Genomic DNA, 21,391 nt, shown 5'->3' with positions numbered 1-21,391 from the left:
TTTCTTATGACTTCACATTTCCGATTATAGCCAATACACATATCAAACGGAAAGTCTGATTTTTTAAAACTGTGCCTGCCACTGCAGTCCATACTTTGGTAATAAAGTAGATTATATTGGGTATTGTTTGGTAGCCATATGCTGCAGAGGGCAATGCTTGATGTTCACTGTTCATTTTGTCCATCATGTACCAAAGTAAGTTTACACTTGCAATGTTATCTCAACCAAGTGGCAACACCTTCCACTTATCACCATACTTGAATGAAGATTGTACCAAGCTTTTGCTTGTTCACTGCTGGCTTTGAACCTCCCAGTGATCAGAACAAAGTGTTTTGGTGCCTACACGGAGGGTAGCATCAAAAACCCAATTGGTGCAACCTTCAGGGGCAGCTCATGGAAAGGGCACTCAGCAATTGTGTGAAATGATGCCTTTTGTCACCTGTTGTAAGCCAACAGCTGAAGTAGGTCTTTATACATAATACTTAGATTCTTACATATATTAATATATTTGTATTTGGTATAGTATTTTTCTATGCTGTAAGGATGTCAGACAGCATTTCTCTGTTCTTGGCAGGTGCTTCTCTGTCAGATGAAAACCGGCATCATTGGTTTTAGTAACTGAGGTTTGTGATTCTTGCCACGCTTTTAACGATCTGAGTTTATGATGACTCAAGTGAGGGAACTCAAAATTGTCCCTCCTTTAGAAACAGCAGAATTGATTTAGTTGTTTTTTTAAAACTACCAATGTTGTCGTCCATGTGAACATGACATTCATTTAGCCACGTAGCTGGTCTTTTCTTTCCCCATAGAAAAATATAATAGGCTTGTCTCCCTCTCCCAGAACAATGGCCCAAATTAAACCTGCTGTTATTCAGTTTTCTCAGAAAAGAAAATTAGAGGGTCACTTCAATACAGGTCACGGCACTTTTCTTTTTTTCAACAATCACACTTGAGAAGGGGGCAGTCATCTCCTTCAGTTCTGTACTCTAGGAAAGTACTTGGTCCACAGCTTAAACACACCAAATTTTGCTCCTTAAGCAGCACTTGGACATAAAACAAACCACTAACTTGCAAAAATTAGGATTGGGTTTTAAAAGCCCCACTTCTGACAGGCTTAAACAACCCTTGGACCTTAGGCATGTAAGAGGAAGTGTGGCACTGACATAGGATTGGTATTCTGTTTCTGAGGTAGCTGGGCCTGTTTCAGACTTGTACTTGAGCTTCTAGGTGCTGCTGCCACCAACTGATTTTATCCAAATTCTCCCGTACCTCACAAATGAGAGGCTGGGTAGTAGCTTGCTCAGGAGAAGTGAGACACATTGAGCTACACCTTTGCTCTTGTATAGCCAGTGTGTGGCAATTAGGTAGGTGCAACCACACCTGGCTGGCAATAGTGCCAACAATGTAGTATCAAACCCAGCCTAAGCACGAAGAGCCAAGCACAGAGAAATGGATCAACTAGGAGAGGAAGACTGGTGTCAAAAACAGTGCAGTGCCTACCTCTGCTGAAGCTAGGGCAATGACCAGGCTCTGAATTTCCTACCCAAACATTCTAGTTTCTTTTGGAGAGCCAGCCTGCTGTAGACCAGGTCAAAGACAACACCCACATGGGAGTGGTAGCTAACAAGGCAATCTTTCCATCTTCCAACAGTTCATTGTTTGGTGACATCCTTCACAATTGTGTATATGTCTTGATAACCTCCAAAAGCAGCAATTGAGATGGCTCATCAACATGTCTCGTCTTTGCACATCAAACTATATCACACCACACCAATACTGATATAAAAGAAATGTTTAATAAGTGGCAATAAAGTAAGACTCCTTAGGGCACGCAGAGTACATACACAATGCATAAAGAGGAAGAAGAAACATGGAAAGAGGCAGAGGTCTAAGCCTCTCCTGCAGCCCCACAGTCTGTAACAAGAATGCGTTCTCTTCCACTGGTGAGTTAATAAAGCACACAGAAAAATCATGGAGCTGTCACAAAAGTAATGGCAAAGATTCAATACAATTTCCATGGTAAAGTAGCCCTAAGTGTTGTAGGTGTGTCAAACGGGTAGGAAGCCACTGAAAAGAACCTTTATTTTTATATACATTTTCAAATGTTACTCAGGTGAGGTATATAAATATTACCTAATGACACATTTTACCAACAATTCACAGCAGACACGCTCTTCTTCTAAAGTCACAGCATTTCCCAGGGCCCTGAAGGGAATGAGGCTCCAACTTAAGCCTTCAAATACCCAACTCATGATCACACACTGGGTTTGGGTGATGTGCACAGTACCAGACCTGAGGGAAGGGGAATAGAATAGACCCCCCCCCCAACACACACATTTGGTTCATCAGAATGGGGAAGATTGGAGTCTCTTGGACACAGCAAGTAAAAATACCTGTGCAACACAGAGTGAAGAATGAACTGACTATAAATCAACACAGGAAGTGCAGAACACAACCGCAGTCTTGTTGAGTGCTGTGCAACACACTGATAGAGGTTCATTCAACTGGGCAGGAGGTTATCCTAAACTTCAAGAATGCCCTTGTGGAAAGGTTGCAAGTCTACCCCTCCCCCCACCTCGTTTAACAACTTCATCTGAGAATTGAGGACTTTTACAATGGATATAGGCAGGGCTGAAGCTTTTCAGATGGCAGAAGGAGGGTGCAAGCAAAGCAACAAGTTTTCTGGAGCTCCATTAGGAAGCTGCATTGCCATGTTTTCCATAGAAAGAAGAGAGGGGTGATGGGTGGGAATTCTGAATGGCCAAGACAAACAAGAAACAAACCCTTAGGAACTTCCGCACAAGCCTAACTTTTAAAAGTATGAGATAATCACAAAAGAGACATTCAAAATAAGACTAATACAACACAGGAGGGAGCAGAGAGCATAGAAATAGTTAATGGTCCAAAGTAATAAAACAAAATAAATTCAGGGAGAGAGAGAGTAAAAAATGGGGCCCTGGACTCTTCACAGCAGCTGGAAACATGGGAAGTGATGAATGATTGGCTTAATCTAAAAAAGAAGAGGGGCAATGAGCACAGGAAACATCAAACACACAACACAAGACGTGCTGGTTAGATTACAAGAGTCAGCTATAAATGATGCTTAGAGGGCACCATCACTTCCTCCATGTATGCCACTGGCATTTCTTCCATCCTATCCCCAGCAAGAGCTCCCCTTAATTCAGTATCCCTGAGTCCACCTGCCCAGGTGAATAAGCATGCAGAGATGTTGAAGCAAAATATGTCTCTTTCTCTATGTGGCAAGGCCAATGAAGAAGGGCAGTCTTCAATGAGATGTGCACACACATTTACACAAATATCCCCATAAGGACTTAAACATTAATTTGTCACTGAAAACATTATTACTAAAAATTCTTATTGCTCACATGTACTGTCCCCAAAGATGCACGTGACAAAGCGGGCTGCCCAGAACTGTACTTTGACTCGCTTCCACAGAAAATGAGATTTTAGATAACCCATGTAATGCTTTTACTTGGTTTAGGCCCAGTTCTAAGTAATGTCATAAGCCAGGGCTTGGGCTGTTTCACTTCAGATTGCAGGCGAGAGCTCACATGATTGAACACTCTATCATATGAAAACATTCTCCCACATGCAAAAGCTAGCATATCGGGGAGGATAGGCTAAAACAATTCGCCCCAATAGCTTGCTTTCTATGTGAAAGGGCTTTTAAATATGGAGTATTCAATTATGTAAGTGTCATTAATATTCATTTGTCTATTCTGGGTATAGCCCAAATGCAACTTCAGTGGGAACTAAGTCCTTGATTTTGCAGCATAAACTCCAGACCAGATGCCAGTCCTTCTCCCCCCCCCCCAATGTCCAATTATTTTTGCAGTAGGAACCCCCCACCCACCCAAAAAACCATACTACCGGTACATTGCAAACCAACAGCACACCCAAGACTTATTAGCACAAAGTACAGGAAATAAATATTTTAAAACTATTTACAGTATTCTTCTAGTTTTTGTGACCACCCAGGAAGAAAAGGCAGCAATTACCCTGCACCTAGGAAAGCATTACAACCGCTAGCTGGATGCTATGTTAACACAGCACCTACTATATATATTTATATATAAACACACATATACATATATGTATATATTCACATTGCATTTTAAAGTCACACACAAAAAGCAGATCCTTAAAAAACCTTTGATAAGCATTACAGTGTAAAAAGACCCTCTTAGGTAAAAGGTCACACACCGGTTAACAAAACCCATTCAGACTCCACTCATTTCCACTATTTCTGTGAGAAACAATTCTTAGGGCGACACTTCAAGAGGGAAGGGTTTTTAAGAAGAGGCCAGAGCCTCCTCTACCTGCAAACCAGAGCTCCTGAGTTCATCTTAGACTAGATAGGGAATTTTTCAGTGACCTAGATAAATGTGGGGGGGGGGGGGGAGGTTTGGAAATACAAAAGAAACTAACTGACAACAGGAGAGCAAGAAGAAGGCTTAGGGAAGAACATACAAGTGTCTTTTCATTGAGATTATCTGTGCCAGGAAGATGCCACATGGAGATTATCTCTGTGCAGGAAAATAGCATGCATGAAGTGGCCCGAGGCAGTTTAACCCCTCAAAACCCCCTATGATCATATATGGGACCTTTCAGGAACACGGGGACCTCGCCCAGATAGCGCCATTCCATGAAATTCAAGAACTAGGCAGAGCTAGATTAGGTGTGCATGTAGCAGGGAAGTGAGCAGTGGCAGATGAAGTCCAAGCAAGGACAGAGGTGGGATGTGTGAAAGACTAGGGAGGCACTGGTTTGTAGGCCATTGCATAGCATCATCAAATATCTCTTATCTGCATATTTGTTTCTATTTGGTGGGCATGTGGGAACTGAGTGAAGAGAGTTATATTTATAGCAACATTTTTCAGAAGCACTCACAGATTTAATGAAGTCCCTTTTCAATTTGTGGAGGAATTCAACGTAGCACTAAGGAGATTATTCTGTCAACACAAGCATTTCAGTTTTCAAGAAGGAACAATCGCCCTTCTCCCTCCTCCGCTTGCTGTCAATTACCCTGACACACAGCCCCGAGCCAATTTGGGAGGCAGGGAGGAGAGGGGCTAAAAGCCCTGTTGCGCTCACAGAAGACCTTGTGCTGGCTCCTGCTAGTGGGACTCAATAGTTGAATCCAGCCCAATACTTGGCATTTCCCTTTGGCGCAAGTTAATTCCCCATTGCTCTGCTGTGCTTCCTGGTGATGAGGAAGAGTGGTACCAACACTGATTTCTGCAACAAAAAGAGAAGCGAGGTACTGGCTACCACCTTTAAAGAGGACAAAGGCAGAAGACTGTCTTATCAAAGCCTCTGCCAAGCTAGTGTCATCTAGATGTTTTGGCCAGGGCAGATAGGAGCTGCAGTCCAAAAAATTTGGTGGGCAGCAGGCTGGCAAAGGCTGCCTTATCACATGAGGCTACAAATGGAACAAGGAAATGACTCTGGAGAGAAAAAGATCTTTTCAGCAGCTTCTGGTTTAGAAGATGAATAGGAATAATTGGCCAGGATGTTGCAGCTCATAATAATAATAATAATAAATGATTAGTGATAAGCCTCAGTAACAGTTTTGTGCAGCTTAAATATTCCCCAGACATAGAATGGGAAAAGGGAGATATCATCATTATTCTAAACCCTATGCATAGTGACAGTAATAATGTCAGGAGGAAAGAGCCATAAATAGCATTCCTGCAGGAGCCACCCAGAAGCTATGACAAAGGAACTGTCCAGAGCTAAAGTTGCTACAAAAGTTTCTCTAAGCATTGTGTGCCCTGCACCATCAATCATTGATAATGTGCACAGAAGTTGGGGCTTTCCCTTAAGTACAAGATAACAGCCTTCATTGAAAATTACTGAAAGTAGTAATACTCTCAACCACAGGGAAAGAAAAGCACTGCACACTTGACCAAGAAAAAGGCTGTTGTGAGAAAATGGAAGCACAACTTATGGAAGATCTTTTTGTGAAGAACGTCTAGTTTGTCTCAGCAAGAAGGGAGGGCAAAGGGCCAGATTTAAAGAGATGAGATATGAAGAGATGAGCAACAGGGCAAGTTATGGGGAATTCTCCACCATACCATCAGGGGGAAGAGGGTCCCTTTTCAAACATGGTGTGTGCTAAAGGAGAGGCTAGGATTCATGATGGCCCATTGCATCTGATGGAAAGAAAACAGTACGGAGGCTAGTTTTATCCAATAAGCAAAGCCATCCACTCTCTTCTAGGAATGCCCAGGTAGCATGGAAACAAGAATGTGCAAACCACCCGAGTTTGACTATACTTGTGAGCAGGGATTTTGTGACAGTACTCACTGGTATCACCTCTTTTTTGCTGTCTGTGGAAGCCATCTTGTGCTGACACCTACCCCACTTTTATCAAGACATGAAACTTCATTTTTTACCCCCACAAAAAGCACTGCCTGTAGACCATTTTGGCAATGGGGCCCAAGATGCTTAAGCAGTAGAACCTGCCAAGCACGTAGAGAGGAGCAGAAACAGAGCCACGGTTAGAGGAACTGAAAAGCCTTTCTTGTCACTATACTGAGTAAGGCTATTACAGTCGCAACCCCAGGCTTCTCTCCTTACTCTCACAATTCTTTTGCTAGAGAGCAGCACCAGGTTCATACCAAGTTTATAACATCACCAGGCCATAGCAACTGTACTACTGCAGATAACCATCAAATCTGGAAAGAGCACCTATTTTTGCTGCAGAAACCAACAGAGGACACACACCCCTTGCAAAAAGAAAAAGAAAAAGAAAGACAAATGCTGAAGAAGTGGACGGATGGGAAACAGTGCGCAGGAATTAAGCCCCTGCAAAGAGAGGAGCCCAACCCAAGAAGGCTGGTTTCCAAAGTTATATCTACTGGAAGAATTAAGAGTCAAGTTCTCCCTACCACAAAAGTGTGTTGCAGGGCATCAAAGGGAGAGGAAATGGCCTCTTTGCAACTTACTTAGCGGACAGCATATCAACCTGGCATGTTGGTGACATAGTGTCACTTGCATGACATAAGGACTGATGCACAGAGCACAGTCTGAAGAATGCCTCCCAACCAGAAGGTAGCTTTGCTTCAATATAAATCATACTAAGCTATCACCATCAGAATTTATTTTAAAAAAACAACAACTCTAAATTGCTTTAAACTACTTGGCTCACTTCTCTCCTCCCCCGCCCCCCCAAGCTTACACTAGTCTATTGTCTACATGGCAAAGGCTTGCCTTGCCAGAAGCCACTGGTGCTAGAACCTGGGATAAATCAACCACTGGACCAAACTCTCTCCGGACCTCACCAAAACACTGCAAGGCCTGGTCACTGTATTCCAACCTCTCATAAGCAACCTTGCAGAAAAGGTGGGAGGGGAGGGGCAACTTGGGTAAGCTCTCAAATGCTACACAGGGCTTACAAAGGGATTCTCTTAAGTTACAGACCACACAAGAAATGGGAAAGCAGAAAGGTGTAGAAATATTTTATTAGCAGTGTCGGGATCAGAATCAGTAGCCAAAAGTACCACAAGGTGCTCGGCCACCCAGCACTGTGTTAGGAAGCAGCCCTGGGTTGAGGGAGCAGGAAGATTTTACACCTTTCTGGATGGAGGCGTTTGAAGTTGGAGAAAAGTAGAGGTGAAAAACCTGACATGCTCACCCTTTCCTCTCTCTCACTCACACATACATGCTCACTCACCACACTTCCTTAAATACCTTTTAATACTCCTGGTGGAATGTCTAGCACATTTTATATGTGCAGTTCAAATAGCAATCAGACAAATACGTATCAATCTTTACAGAGAATGCTAGGCCTGACTTAATGCTTACAACAATTCATTTTATACAGCATGATTTACATCAAAAGACAGAAGTTAAAAATCAATGATTCAAAAGTATCCATACAAAAAGAGTCCACCCTGATGTGTCTTATAGCTTTAGTGCACCCTCTCAAGACACAGACTTGGGTAAGCAGGTGAGCAGGAGGGCTTTGCAGTTCCAGGCGATGCCTCCCAAATCTCTTTGATCAATGGAACAAATTATACAGCTAGTTATTTGTGTTCTGCCTGCAGTAATGAGCTTTGGTATAGGAGTGCCAATGCTAACGCACCCTCCCTCCTTTAAAAAACGAAATAAAACCAATTTCCTTGCACCTAAGCCTTGTTCTTGCTCCCTAAAGAGTTTGCCTTTCCTTTTATTCTACAAATCCCTCACCAACTGGAAAGACTGGTTCCAGCCAGTTAATATAATAATGTGTAAAGATGTGTTTGAGTACGTCGATCTCAGATGGTATCCATGGAAAGCTATTCTGAAAGGTCAAGCCATTCGAAGGCCTTCGCGGGAAGCTCCTGGGTGCCACGCACAGCAAGCGAGAGGAAGTTTGCACAAGTTTCTAAGCAAATACCTCTGCCTTTGTTGTGATTTAAAGGAAAACTATGGAAATAAATAAAAGGCTGCTTTTCTCTCCAAGCCCAGAGTAGCAGCAACCACTGCCTGTCACCCAGCAGATGGGTAGCACAAAGTACAAGGGGCAGGGAGTTTCCTCTGAGAAAAAGGCTGCTTCCAAATGCTGTCAGATCCAAAACAAATGTTTGCACTGAGAAGGGGACTGTTTGCCTTTCTAATAGGTGTTCGTAGAAATACCTTGTCTGAAGACAGATACTTCTTGACCTTTACATAATGCACTGATTAAACTTGCAAGGTGAGGCCTTGCAAGGGGAGAGAAGCTTCCTTACTCTTAAGCTGGAACCAAACCACACTTGCAAAAGCACCAGATATTTCTAGTTGCTTCCTTGTTTGCAGCCAGCATTGCCTCATTCTTATTTTAATAACAATAATTTTTAAAATCTTTTTGACATACGGCAAACAGGGAAAGATGAAAAAAGAACTTGCAGCAACTGCATAGAAATCATGTAAGTTTACAGCAGAGAAGAACCTCTGACTATGGGCGCTTTCCAACATTACTTTGTACAGACCCACAAGATGCATGCAAGCTTCACTTTGGAATGGTTTTTTGTCCGTCTATTTCACTGCTAAAATGTGCTTTCAAGTACCCATATTTCAGGGGTGTTCAGGCCTCACAGTAAAATGGACAGGAATACCACCATTCTGAAATGCATCCAGGCTTCATTTTAGGACACAGGACCGAAGGCGCCCGCCTGTAAACAACCATGTCAGAAGTGGCAGGCAGTGTGCATGTACTTAATAGGGGAGGGCTCTCTATCCAAACAAGCGGTCCAGTTCCTTTCTTGGCTAAGTACAAAGTTGGCCGATCATGGCTGCCAATCACTGACGCTTCAGAATCAGCATCTTTTTGACACGAGAGCAAGGCTACGTTACAGCCAAGCCCCAGTTACACAAGATAGTCCAACTGTTCATACCTTAACAACAACACACACCATTCTGACTGACTGACAGGATTAAAGGATGCAAATGCTTTGGGTTTTGGCTTTATAATGCCCTGCTTGGCTTAAACAGTGCCAGGATGCTACAATGCACAAAAGGAAGAAAATGCTCCTGTGTGAACCCCAGCAGGTGGGCTGCCAAGGTCTATGGGATGTGCATGAAAGCTGGTTCTCTTTCCATTACAGTTCAAGTGCTTGTGCATTAACTATAAACTGCCAGCCTTTAAATCACACAGATTAATTTATTCAGTTCCTAAAAGGATAAATAAGGCACTGTACTTCGAACTGAAACTGCCAAACTCCTAGTTCCACTCCAGGAGCTTTCAGAAGCAGCAACTTTCCTTCTCAAGGGCAGAGAATAATAGCTTCCCCTTCTGCTGCAACACAGCTAGGGGGCTCTTCATCATCTGAGAGCGGGGGGTGGCCTTCGGCTAAACACTTGCATCCCTCCCCAGAATGTTCAGAAGTGGATCTGTTTAATGCATTAGGAAGTATTTCCGTGACCCACCTCCTACCCACCCCCAACCCCAGCCGGTTACTTTGCATCCAGACACCTGCGTTTGCTGGGTGAAGAGTCTTTGCTTGCCCTCAGCTTCCTCTTGCCCTGGGCTCTGCTGCTCTCCTGAATTCGCTTCATTGACCTAGTCAAGGCTTTGCCACTGCTTGCCTTTGGGGCAGCCACTTTGGGAAGTCGGCTGCTGGAGTCGTGCACCACTTTCTGCTTGGGAGGCTTAGCAAGCCCTTCTTGCCTGGAAGGCAGACTTGCCTTTTGACCGGCCTTGGCTTTCCCCTTCTGGACGGGGGGCTTCCTTTTCCCAGGTCGCAAGTCATTCAGCTTCTTTGCCTTCTCGTTCCCAGACACAGGCTTATGACTCTTGTCGGCAGCCGCCTGCTTCCTGGTAGCAGGAGGCCCTGCAGGCTTCGGTTTACTGGCCTTCTTAAGAGGAAGCCTTTCTTTGCTCGAGGTGCTCAACAGCCTCTGTGACCTGCTGCTCTCGGTCGGCGACTTCTTCCTGGTTTGCTGAAGGTGGCCTTTGGATGAGGTGTCCTCCTGTACCTTGCCTTTCGCCTTTCGCCCCTTCCCTCCTCTTTCAACCAGGCTTGTCTTAGTCGCAAGTGGGGGTGCTTGGACCTGCTGGGCCAGTTTCGGAGACACCAGGGGCTTAATGCACAGGCTCTTGCCGCTCGGCTTGCTTTCAGTAGAGGGGTGCTTGGTCACGCCATCGTTCTTGTCCTGCTTGGCCACCTTGCGTATGGCGTTGAGTTTGCCTCGCAAGTTGGAGTACTTCCTCAGGATGCGAGAGCTGGTTTGCACAGGCGTGCTGGGAGGCTGGGCGCTCTTGGCTTCGGCTTTGTGTTCCACGCTTGCTTCGGAGGGAGGCGTCTGCTTCGAACTGGCAGCCTGCTCGGGCTCTTTGTCCTCAGAGCCCTCTCGAAGCTTAGCCCACAGCCTCTGAATCTTGATGGTGTTTTTGGCCGGGGTCATAGCAGCAAACTTCTTCAAGTGTTTCTTCAGGCGCTCAGCTTGAAGGGAGCTAGGGTAGCTGCCGGAATAACAGCCCTTCTGGAGTGGAAGCTTGATGAGGGGGATGTCCCCTGGGAGACGTGTGTTCATCTTCTTCACAATGACCAGAGACTTGGTTTCAGTGGTCTCCATAAACCACTTGCAGATGTTGGACATGTCAAACCCCTTCATGAACAGCATCTGAACCGGGGAGAGCTTCTGGCCTTCCGTGGGCCCTTTTAATTTGCGGGTCCTCTTCTTGCTTTTCCAGATCTCTTTCAGTTTGTCGGATTTATTCTTGACCTTTGGAGCTGGCTGAGCCTCTTTCTCCAGCTGAATCCACCCTTTCTGGACCTTCATGTACTGAGTGTTGAAGTTAGTGATGAGTTCTTGGTTCTCTTCCTCAGCACACCATTCCACAAAACTGGGCTTGTTGTCAGAGAGCACTTCCATGCTACTGAAGCCAACGGTGTCTTCACTCTGTGCATTTTCTTGGTCTGTGACATTAGAGCCTGATTGTATAGCCACAGCATTAGAATCTCCTTGTACGGTTTCTTTTCCAGAAGTGTTTTTCGAGGCAGTGGCCACAGGGGTTGGGGCAGGGGTGTGCCTCAAGTTGTAGAACTGGAGAGCTGGCTTCTTAGATTTTACCGATCTCTCTGGTGGTACAAGCTTGCTTTCACTCCTGCTAACAGAACAGGGCCCATGCTGGGTGTGCAACTCCTCTGTAACCTCCATCATACTGTCAAAGTTATCTGGAGTGCCTGATGTCAAATCTGACTGCTTTTCACCCTTATCAGAGGTCTCTGCTGGGACACGAACACTTCTCTTAGCAGAAACACCCTCTAAGCCAATTTCAAGCATCGCCCCTGCCTTGTCCTTGTTTCCTTCTCCATTCTGGTCTTCCTCGACTATGGTCTTTTTCGCTAACAGTGTCTGAGAGGCCTGCCCCATTGTGATGTCATTTCTGTCACCTGGCTGCTGCTCAGAAGAATTCCCAATGTTGTTTAGCAATGTTTCATGGAACCCGTCATTTGGGAAACACAGCGATGCTGCACCGTCAAGTTGCACCTCCCTCTTGAAACGCTTAGCAGGGCTTTTAGAAAGCTTGTTCTGAACTTGAGGAAGCTGTAGAGACATGGAAGAAGTTGATTGCTCAGGACTATCCTCTGCAGATGACAGGGATTGCTGGCTTCGAAGACAGCGATCGGATACAATCTGAGGTTTTTTCTCCCGCTTTCGTTTTTTGTCCGGGCTTGTTTTGGAAGAAGCTCCCTCCTTGTTGTCCACTTCTGATGTTTGGGGCACTGCTGGAGCTTCGCTATCAAGTTCCTTTCCATCACCCACCTTGCTTGTTTCACTTGTATCTTTTACTGTTCCCTCTCCCCAATCTTCATCATTATCTGCAACAGGCAACACAGTCTCACTTTCCCCAGAGTGGATTCCACCTGAGTCCAGAATCCCTTCAATGCTATTTTGAGTATTAATACTTTCATGTGCATCTGCACCCTGCAAGCTGCCAGGGAGCTCTGCAGCATCCAAGTCAGAAAGTGGCTGTGAGAGCTCCATATCTAACTTGCCAGGTCCTACCACTGGAGATTCTATAGAAGGAGCCCCTGAAGGAGCCTCTAGGTCAATATGGGCAGGAGGCTCAGAAACCACAATGCCAGGAGACACTGCCCTTGAACTGGCAACAGGTTCCCCTGGACACATACGCTCTGGAATAGGAGGGAGTTCTCCAGGGAAGGCTATGGAAGGCTCCAGATGGACAAGGGCAGGAGGTTCTGCCAGGTCTATAGGGGAAAGAAGTGGGGGTTCCACATCAGAAGGTAGTTCTACAAATGGTGGCAAGTGTTCAACAGGGGCAGGCTCCTCCAGTGGAGGCATCAAGTCCATTCCGGGGGAAAGGTCTTCAGGGGGCTGAAGGGCCATGCTGTCAGGAGGCACCTGGTTTGGAAGAATGGAAGGCTCGGGGATAGCCTCGGTCTCTGAGAACATGGCACTTTCCTCACCATTGGCAACCTCTGAAGCAGACAACACCACAGATTCTCCTGTGTTGCCGCTGTCTTCATTGGGTCTGCTACTCTTACAAGAGTCTGTACCATTGCCAGCCTTCTGCACAGTGTCCATGTCCATTTCATCCTGTGGCTCCCCTTTGCTCAGTTGGCAGGGAGAGACAAGCGTGGTCTGCAGTGAAGAATTGGACAGGCTGCCTTTCTCTACACGCAAAACAAGGCCGGGTGGCGGGGAGAGAGCAATTGTGGATGCTTCAGCAGAACTGTCTTCTCTCTCCTTCACAAAACTTACCTCAGGAGCGGCCTTCTCAGCCGGACACATCTCATCTCTCTCCTGAGTAGTGTTGTTGGAGGCATCTCCTTGAGGGACGGCCACAGCAGGTCTTTTGTCACCATCGCCACTCATGGCTTGGGCTGCTGCTAAGCAGCTATCATTCGGAAGAGAAGCTCCCTGGCTAGGGCTTGTCAGCACCTCAGGCCTTGGTGCCAGAGTGTTCCCACTCTCCTGTACCTGGGAAGTCTTGGCCAGGGTGCGAACTGTGGGAATCTCACAGCACTCACCGTTGTAATAGTATCCACGAGTGCTCTTCCTTGCCGTCTTCCTAGAGGAGACCACCCTCTTGCTCTCAAAGTGGCACTCTGTAATTGGCTGGCTGATATAAACAACATCGCATTGGTTGTCATAGTCATTAATTCTCAACCCTGAAGGCCTTTTGCTCTTACGTGTGCTTTTGGTGGAGGATGAGTTACTCTTGGTCCTGGAGTGTCCATTGGTGGTTTTGTGGTGAACCACTGGCACAGGGCTATTGGATAGCCAGCCGTCCTTGGCATTCTCCACATGGGTCTTGTCAACAGGTTGCATGTTATAGCTCCCCTTGCTTTTCCCTGAAGCCTGGAGGTGGTTCTCTGCCTTCAGTCTTGCTTCTTGGTCATTCATTTCAGTATCCGAGTGCAAAGAGGCTTTGGAGCTGCACTGCAAGGCATTCTCTTTGTCTGCTCTCCTAGGGGAGTTGGTGGTGAAGCCTGGCTCTCGTGTTTCCTCTGGGAAAGCTTTAAAAGTGTTCTTCTGGGAGCCCACCAGACCGTCTTCACTCATGTGTATGTTTGTTGCTTTCACAGCATTGTAGCCTCCCAGCAAAGCTCTATTTTGCACCTGGTCTTTGTCATCCTCACCTTTCCTACCCCCCATCTCTTGGTCACTACCAAGGGCTTGGCCTTCCAGACTTTTAGCAGAGTGATGGGAATTGGAAGCAGTGAGGTATCCTTGAGAGGGACTGTCCCTGGGACTTGCAGAACTTGTTCTAACACTAGGAAGCTCAGGGAAGTCTCTTCGGACAACTGGGCTGCAGTTTTCCCTTCTATCTGTAGATTTCAGATCTACAGCCTGCTTCAGGGCATGGCAAAGTTTGCGCAGAGAGCCATGAGACCCTGATTGCTCTGTGTCCAGGGAAGAAGGGAGCTTTGATTCAGAGCAAGAAGTTCCAAGCTCCTGGTTCTCAGTGCGATACTGGCTGCAGCCAGAGCTACAAGTGGACACATCCATGTTTTCTGCTCCTGGTAACTGCTGTCCCTCACAGCCTGTCTGTACTTCAGTGCAAATGTCGTTTAGGACACGGACGAAGTGCTTCTGATGGTACGTGCACAGTCTGACCATAAATTTTTCCAATGGAGATTTCGGCTGGCCAAAACAATCTGCAGCGTCCTCACTAGAGAGAGGGAGAGAGAAAGAATCAGTAAAGTTGGGTAGCAAATCACTTTACACTGAAAATCTTCACAACTCTCTCTCTTTCTGCTCCCCTACACTGCATGCTCTACGAAGATGGCAGCTCCAATTGTCTACCTAAAATGAGCAGGCAACTAAAGCAAAAGCTCAAGATTATGTTTGTCATTTCTCCCTTGCCTCCTCATGGCTCACCTATAGCCTCAGTATATTAAACACTGAAAAGTTATTGGGACAAACCCTGCTTTATCCCTTCACTTTTGTCCCTTAGAAAGATTGGTTCTAGGGGAAACCAATCTGAACAAGCTGGAAAACAACTACAGTCATATCTTGGCTTTCGAACGTCTTGTGAGTCGAACATTTTCGGCTCCCGAATGTCGCAAACCCAGAAGTGACTGTTCTGGTTTGCAAACTATTTTTGGAAACCAAATGTCTGACGGGGCTTCCACGGCTTCTGATTGGCTGCAGGAGCTTCCATTTCCCTGCAGACATTTCCCCATTTCAGGCAATGAACAGACTGCCATCACTGCTCTGGGAATCTGGCCGAAGGGAAGGCCAAATATCTCTGTAAGTGATAAAATAAATATTATTTTCCCAAATTTGGTGCAAGTCCTCAACAGCTTCACAGGGGCAGGAGTTTAGGAAGAGACAGACACCCAACAATGAATAGTCTTTATAACAGCTATATATACAAGATCCTTAACATACTTAGACTGAATAGCCAACCTATAGACAATAGCATTTGCCCTCTCCGCATCAGCCACCACAATTCCATAAACATGAAGATCTGAAAGAGCTGTTTTGAATAATAATTAACTCAACAGGTGTGTAAGGAGGTGGCAGCCCTGAGGATAGCAAGGGGCTGGGGGATGGCAGCTGGAGTGTTTGAGAACAGCAAAGCATCAATAAACATCCCTATCAATCTTTTCCCTCCTGCCCCCAAAGTAGGTAGCCAGGTTCTGATTTATATATAATTTATATAATCCAGTGGCTAGGCTGCTGGTAGAGAAGATACATCATCCTAGAGAGTGAGCAGTATTATCTCTTGACAGCTACTGAATAAAACGATCAACCTTTCTGTCTTTGGGAAGTGCATGAAAAATTATTCACTCTCACTCATTATTGAACTCAGGAGGGGCACTACTGAAGCGGTTCATATGTTAATGGCAAGCTAGGTGACAAGGCCTTGTGCTCATGTTTTCCTCCTCCTTGCAGCGGCGTAGCATGGGTTGTCAGCACCTGGGGCAAGGCAAGTAATTTGCGCCCCCTAACCCGTGGATTTGCGCCCCTAACCCTAACCCCCAGATGTTGCGCCCGGTGCGGCCGGCCCCCCCCTGCACCCCCCACGCTACGCCACTGCCTCCTTGTGCCCCACTTCAGTTAGTTACTTCCTCTTTAGGACAAATCACAGTTTGCATCACATCTAATCTGGCAAACTGTGGTTCACACCAATCCTCCAAGCAGGAATACAAACAAGTTTTGAACCATAGTGTGCAATCTTGGAGAGCAAGCACAGAAGCCATAGTTTGTGCTCTGATGAAATGGCATCTGAACAGAGGAGAGCTATGGGACAATTGTGTGTGCTAAAGAGAAGGAAACTAACTGAACCTGAGTATGGGAGGAAATAGAGTTGTGTGTCAACACAAAGCTTGTTCAAATATAGTCAAACCCCGTTTGTCGAATGCAATCCGTTCCGGAAGCCCGTTTGGCTTCTGAAATATTCAACAACCAAGGCGCAGCTTCCGATTGGTTGCAGGAGCTTCCTGCACTCAAGCGGAAGCCGCACCGGATGTTTGGCTTCCGAAAAACGTTAAAAAAAAGAGCATTTACTTCTGGGTTTTCGGTGTTCAGGAGCCAAAACATTCCAAAATGGAGGTGTTCAGGATCCGAGGTTTGACTATAGTACCAAACCATGTCTGAACGGAGCCACTAATAGAAGCTGGCTACTGATTCCAACGAAAAAGCATTCACATTAGTTTCTTATCAGGATTGCTCAGGCCTACCTCTCACAAATGAGGGAATACTCCTGTTTCTCAGCTGTACCATTGCAGATTTCTGTTAGGGGCTCAACAAGATTGAATGCTCTTCCATTTGAAAAAATGCATAGAAAACTAGATGGCTAGGAGAAGCATCCTTGCCTTTCTCTCTAACATGTTAGTTTTCTATGTGTATTTCTTTTGAATGGAATAGCATTCAATCACTTTAAATCTCTAACCATTTACTGAAGTGGTACAGTCCAAACACAGGTTTGCCACATGAGACAACTAGAGCTCAGATTGCCTGAAGTAGAACTTTATACTCTTTTTTGTAGCTTCTCTTAACCTGAGCTCTAATTGTTGGGTACATAAACCTCATATCTGAATATTTTGCAAGCCCACATAATCCATGGAAACTTCCTTTCCAGCTCATTCATAAACAGTGTTTGCCAATCTCTGAATCAGAATGGAATTAAGTATCTTAAGTAAATATATAATTGTTCTGTCCAATACATATTCAAATGCATGCATAGGACATCATCCTAGAAAACAGGTTTTTTTCAATCTCGTTTACTAATTATACTGAGATGTCAAATCACCATTCAATTATGATGTCAATCAAGCAGTTCCACAGAAACTGAAGAAAGAATCAATGGAAAAAGTGACCAAACTAATAATGTAAACCAAGCTTTCCATTTGGTTATTTGAACTATCCTTGAGAAAGTCAGGCAAACTTAACAACTATCGTCAGTAAGCTAAAATGATAGAACCTCGGCCTAACTGAAACCCTGTCACAGTCCAAAGCAAGGGTAACCAACGTGGTACCTGTTGTTGAACTATAACTCCCATCAACTTCAGCCAGCATGAGCAGTTGTCAGGACAGCAGCCATATTTAAGTACTTAAACTGGGCTATAAAGATCCTGGATAGAGTATGGCTTCTCAACAGCATTCTCCTGGGTTCTGTTCAATCACTGTTGGGCTTTCTTTCGTTTGTTAAATTAACTAGAAGAATACTGGAAACTTAAAGGACCAACACACCAGCATATTTAACTGAGAGTCACGTTGATTTTAAAGGAACTTGCTTCCAAGTAAGTATGCTTAGGATTGCAGTCTCAAGAGGCCAAATAAAAGGTGAACTGTGCTTATTAAGGTCACTTCTTAGACCTGTTTATTGAGCATTTATCCTATTTTTTGTTAGCAAAAAGCTTGCAAGGAGGTTAGACAACATCATTCTGATTTGTTTAAAGGGAGTTTACACAATTTTACATCAAGCAATTGTTACCCCCCATTTTCACAGTACTTTCCTCATCACAAAATGTCTAGTTTTGTGGAAAACACATATAATAATAATAATAATAATAATAATAATAATAATAATAATAAATTTTATTTATGCCCTGCCCTCCCCAGCCAAGACCAGGCTCAGGGTGGCTAACACCAGGTAAAAACAATTGATTAAAATACAACTTAAAAACAAGATTAAGTAATCTGATGTACAAGAGCATCAAATCAACCACATTTGTGCTCCTTGATTTGGCAGTATGTGACTGAACCCCACCTGAAAATAGCAACAGTCTAGCAGCACCTCAAGATCATTTAATAGTTAGTTTTTAAAATGAACAAGGGATGTACTCATGACATTTCACTGAGTCTGGTCCAGACACTGCAGTCAAAAGGTTTCTTAGCAACAATTAGGATACAGGTAGGGTTCCCCGCTAGGTCACAACTTGCAGAACCTTCTCATCTCTTGGGTAGAGCCACAGCCATTAAACAGGATTCAGCTGTGGCTTTTCCTGTTTCTCCTCCTAGGCCTCTTACGCACCCTCCACCCCCAACTGCTGTGTGTCAAAACAAGAGTTTCTCTGGCTGCAGCAGGTGGGGGAAGTGTGAGTGTGGAAACTGAAGCTGCATCCTCCTTCAGAGCTGCAGCAATATTAAAGTAACAAAAGGATTCACATGGTTGTCGCCTGGCAAGCCTTGATGCATGTAGGGATGTCAAATCTGGATCTTGATCAGCCAAGCTCACACACTGCAGAAGAACTCCCATTTATGTAAGAACAAAAGAACATCCAAAATGGTGGTTGTTGCATATGCTTGTTTGCAGATAAAGTAACTCTTTGCAGGATCCACTTTTCCAAAACTCTTGAGAGCCTCCAGCTTGCATAGATTTTCCTGCACATTTTTTAAAAATACGAACTTTTAAAAATCCCAGTATAAACACATCTTTCATTAGAAATTGAGGGTAGTTTATTTTTGCTATCCTTTTTTATTACTTTACCTTGTTGATCTGACACATCTTAGCCCCCATAAAGCCCCCCCCCAATTCATCAAGGAGCTCTGTTCCTCTTCTGTTGTGCACATAATTTTAAGAGCCTGAAGGTCACCCGCAACAGATTTCACCTCTCTGCCTCCTGACTTTGGGGCTCTTATAGCACCTGCCACAGCTTTCCCCAGGGCAGCCATCATTGCTTCTTATTCCAGTTTGTCACTAAGTACGAGAGAGAGAAATCAAGGGGCAGTAGCTGTCATTTGTTCAAACACAACTGTTGCCATGCAACAGTCACAGTGCCACAATTAATGCTTTTCAGATTTTGCTCTGCAGTGCAGCTATTTGCATAGCTGGATGCTGAAACATGTCTATTTGCACAGAGCTGTCACTGGCTGGTGTTCTGTTCTCAATTAGTATGTGTGCACAAATCCCTACATGCACATATACAGTCTGTTTGTTGTTGTTGTTTGTTTTCTTCTGAAGGATGCACACAGGCTGCTAAAGAACATTTTAAAATTTCTGAGCAATGCTGGTGATTTTTAGGGTGGGGGCAGGAGATTAGCTACAATAGCAAACAACAGTAATCTTCAATTTGTAGGGATTTGGAGGGTTTACCTGAGAAATGTAGTTCTTGAAGTTCAGGCCATTCAGTTTGGCCCCTATTTGTATAACCACCAAAATCTTCTACTTAACACACAAAACACCCCCCTATTTCCCACTTCCTTAATATGACCAAAAAGGATCCATGTTCCCCAGCTACAGAACAGACTGTTTGGAATCCATCTAACTGAGCTGCTGTATATCCAAATAAGAGGGGTGCGTGTGACCCAATTAATCACCCACTGCCTCCCAAGTTTCCTTTCCATCTCCATTTAGCCTCCTGGTAAATCAGTTTGACAGAGTATAAGTTTACAGGTATGTTTTGTACCTCAGAGGCACAAGAAGAAGAAGCAGAACAAAAGTTCAAGGCTAAGTGTTTCTGTTCCTTTCAGATCACTCTAAGCACCACGATTATAGCTCTGTAAAAAAAAAAGACATAGCTATAAACTTATAAAACCCAGCCCTGGTTTTTTTTTATATACATCAAGAGGGAGACTGTTCTCTCCCTCTCCCTTATGCTTTTCAGCAGCCAACTCACAAAACAGATTATCAGCAGCAGAAGTCCCAGCACCCAGCTGTAGCAGAACTTCCTCTCCCCTTCAGACTGAGGGGGCAACAAAAACCAAGGAGTTTGAATGGACAAGATGGACATGGTTTTGAGCCTGGGCTGCAGAGGCTTTAGAAAGGTCAGTGAAGAAGTGACACATCACCTCTGTGCATAAACACCCCTTATGAACAGTGGTCCAGACCTCCTCATAGCAACCCAAAAAACACAGGTGGTTAGTTTGAAAAACTGCAACCCACACCTGGATGGGCTGAGGAAGAAGAAAAACACACTAGTTTCACCCTTAAATGCATTTTCAGAACACCAATAATGTCTTTTATTCCTGAATCTCTTGCTGATTATTTTTTAAAAAGGGGGAGACCCACTTCAAACTGAATAAAATTTTCCATCAATGTGGTTTTTTTCATGCAGAAAATGCAACCAACAAACAAAACTAAGGCCAGTTTGTGTTGCCTGTGTTGTTTCAGGCTGGCTAGTTTATGAATCAGAACAACAAAAGCATTGGCTATAATCTGGAACAAGTCTTGTGCTTCCACCCATTTGTCACCCAATGCAGGGTGGTTGGTAGAAATTAGTCTACTCTGAACACACAGGGAAATCTGAGCCAGAAAAAAAATAGTTTATGAATCAAGGGGCTTGTAAAGAGGAGGGGTAGATTTTGTACACAATTCTAAAAAAGCCAAATACATAGGCAATCAAACCTACAAGTCCCTTGATTTTCTTTGTTTTTGATGATGTCTTTTGGATTAATATACTCTATATGGGAGAGCAAGGCAGAATTTTAGCCCTTCAGAGTATGGAATTTTGGAAGTACTATACATTTTTTAAAAGCAACCTTCTTCACTATCTGAATCCAATCAAGTTAGGTAAAGAAGCCTCTGCAACCTATATCAAGGGTACCTGATCTGTGCATTTTATTTCTTTCCAGAGCGTTCTGCTCTCCTTCCCACCCACCCACCCACCCTCACCCACCCACTTTCCCCCATACAACATTTTAATCACCAGCTGTGACGCATCTAACAACCTTCTTGTGGCTAATTGAAAAACGTTATCATCCAGTCCATCCCTTTTAAACCAGGGGAGATTTATCATGCTGAAACATTAACCCACGTACTGCTTTCATTTCAAGGGCTTTTCACAATGGTCCTTGCTAATTTTTCTGATTATCAAGGACGTTGGGGAGCTTTTCTTTCTCTCCCCCCCACCCCGGGTGAATGCATGGTGTTCCTGCCGCTGATAGTACAAACACCACTCACTCACTTAACAGCTGGGCGTCGTGGCAGCCACCACGGCCACCTTTATAAAATAAAAACACAAATAAGAGCTTCCAAACTTAT

The 21,391-nt window shown here is 44.6% G+C and overlaps 1 protein-coding gene across 1 annotated transcript; it reads right to left on the bottom strand.

Annotated features, from left to right (window-relative positions):
- Positions 1-1,777: 1,777 nt before the first annotated feature.
- Positions 1,778-19,883, bottom strand: LOC309342902 (uncharacterized protein). The gene is made up of 2 exons (XM_081863860.1): positions 19,818-19,883; positions 1,778-14,629 (listed from the first exon to the last, which is right to left on the bottom strand). Exon 2 carries the CDS (start codon positions 14,575-14,577, stop codon positions 9,940-9,942), a length of 4,638 nt encoding a protein of 1,545 aa, XP_081719986.1. The 5' UTR covers positions 14,578-14,629; positions 19,818-19,883; the 3' UTR covers positions 1,778-9,939.
- Between the last annotated feature and the right edge of the window lie 1,508 nt (positions 19,884-21,391).

This window comes from Podarcis erhardii (genome assembly GCF_964252035.2).
Source record: "Podarcis erhardii genome assembly, chromosome: 5".
In the NCBI taxonomy this organism is placed as follows: domain Eukaryota; kingdom Metazoa; phylum Chordata; class Lepidosauria; order Squamata; family Lacertidae; genus Podarcis; species Podarcis erhardii.
Note: the sequence above shows the minus strand (reverse complement) of the source record. Positions and strands in the feature narration are given on the sequence as shown.

Coding starts and splice junctions, on each gene's coding strand:
- LOC309342902 (XM_081863860.1), bottom strand. CDS start 14,577: ATGGTCAGACTGTGCACGTACCATCAGAAGCACTTCGTCCGTGTCCTA.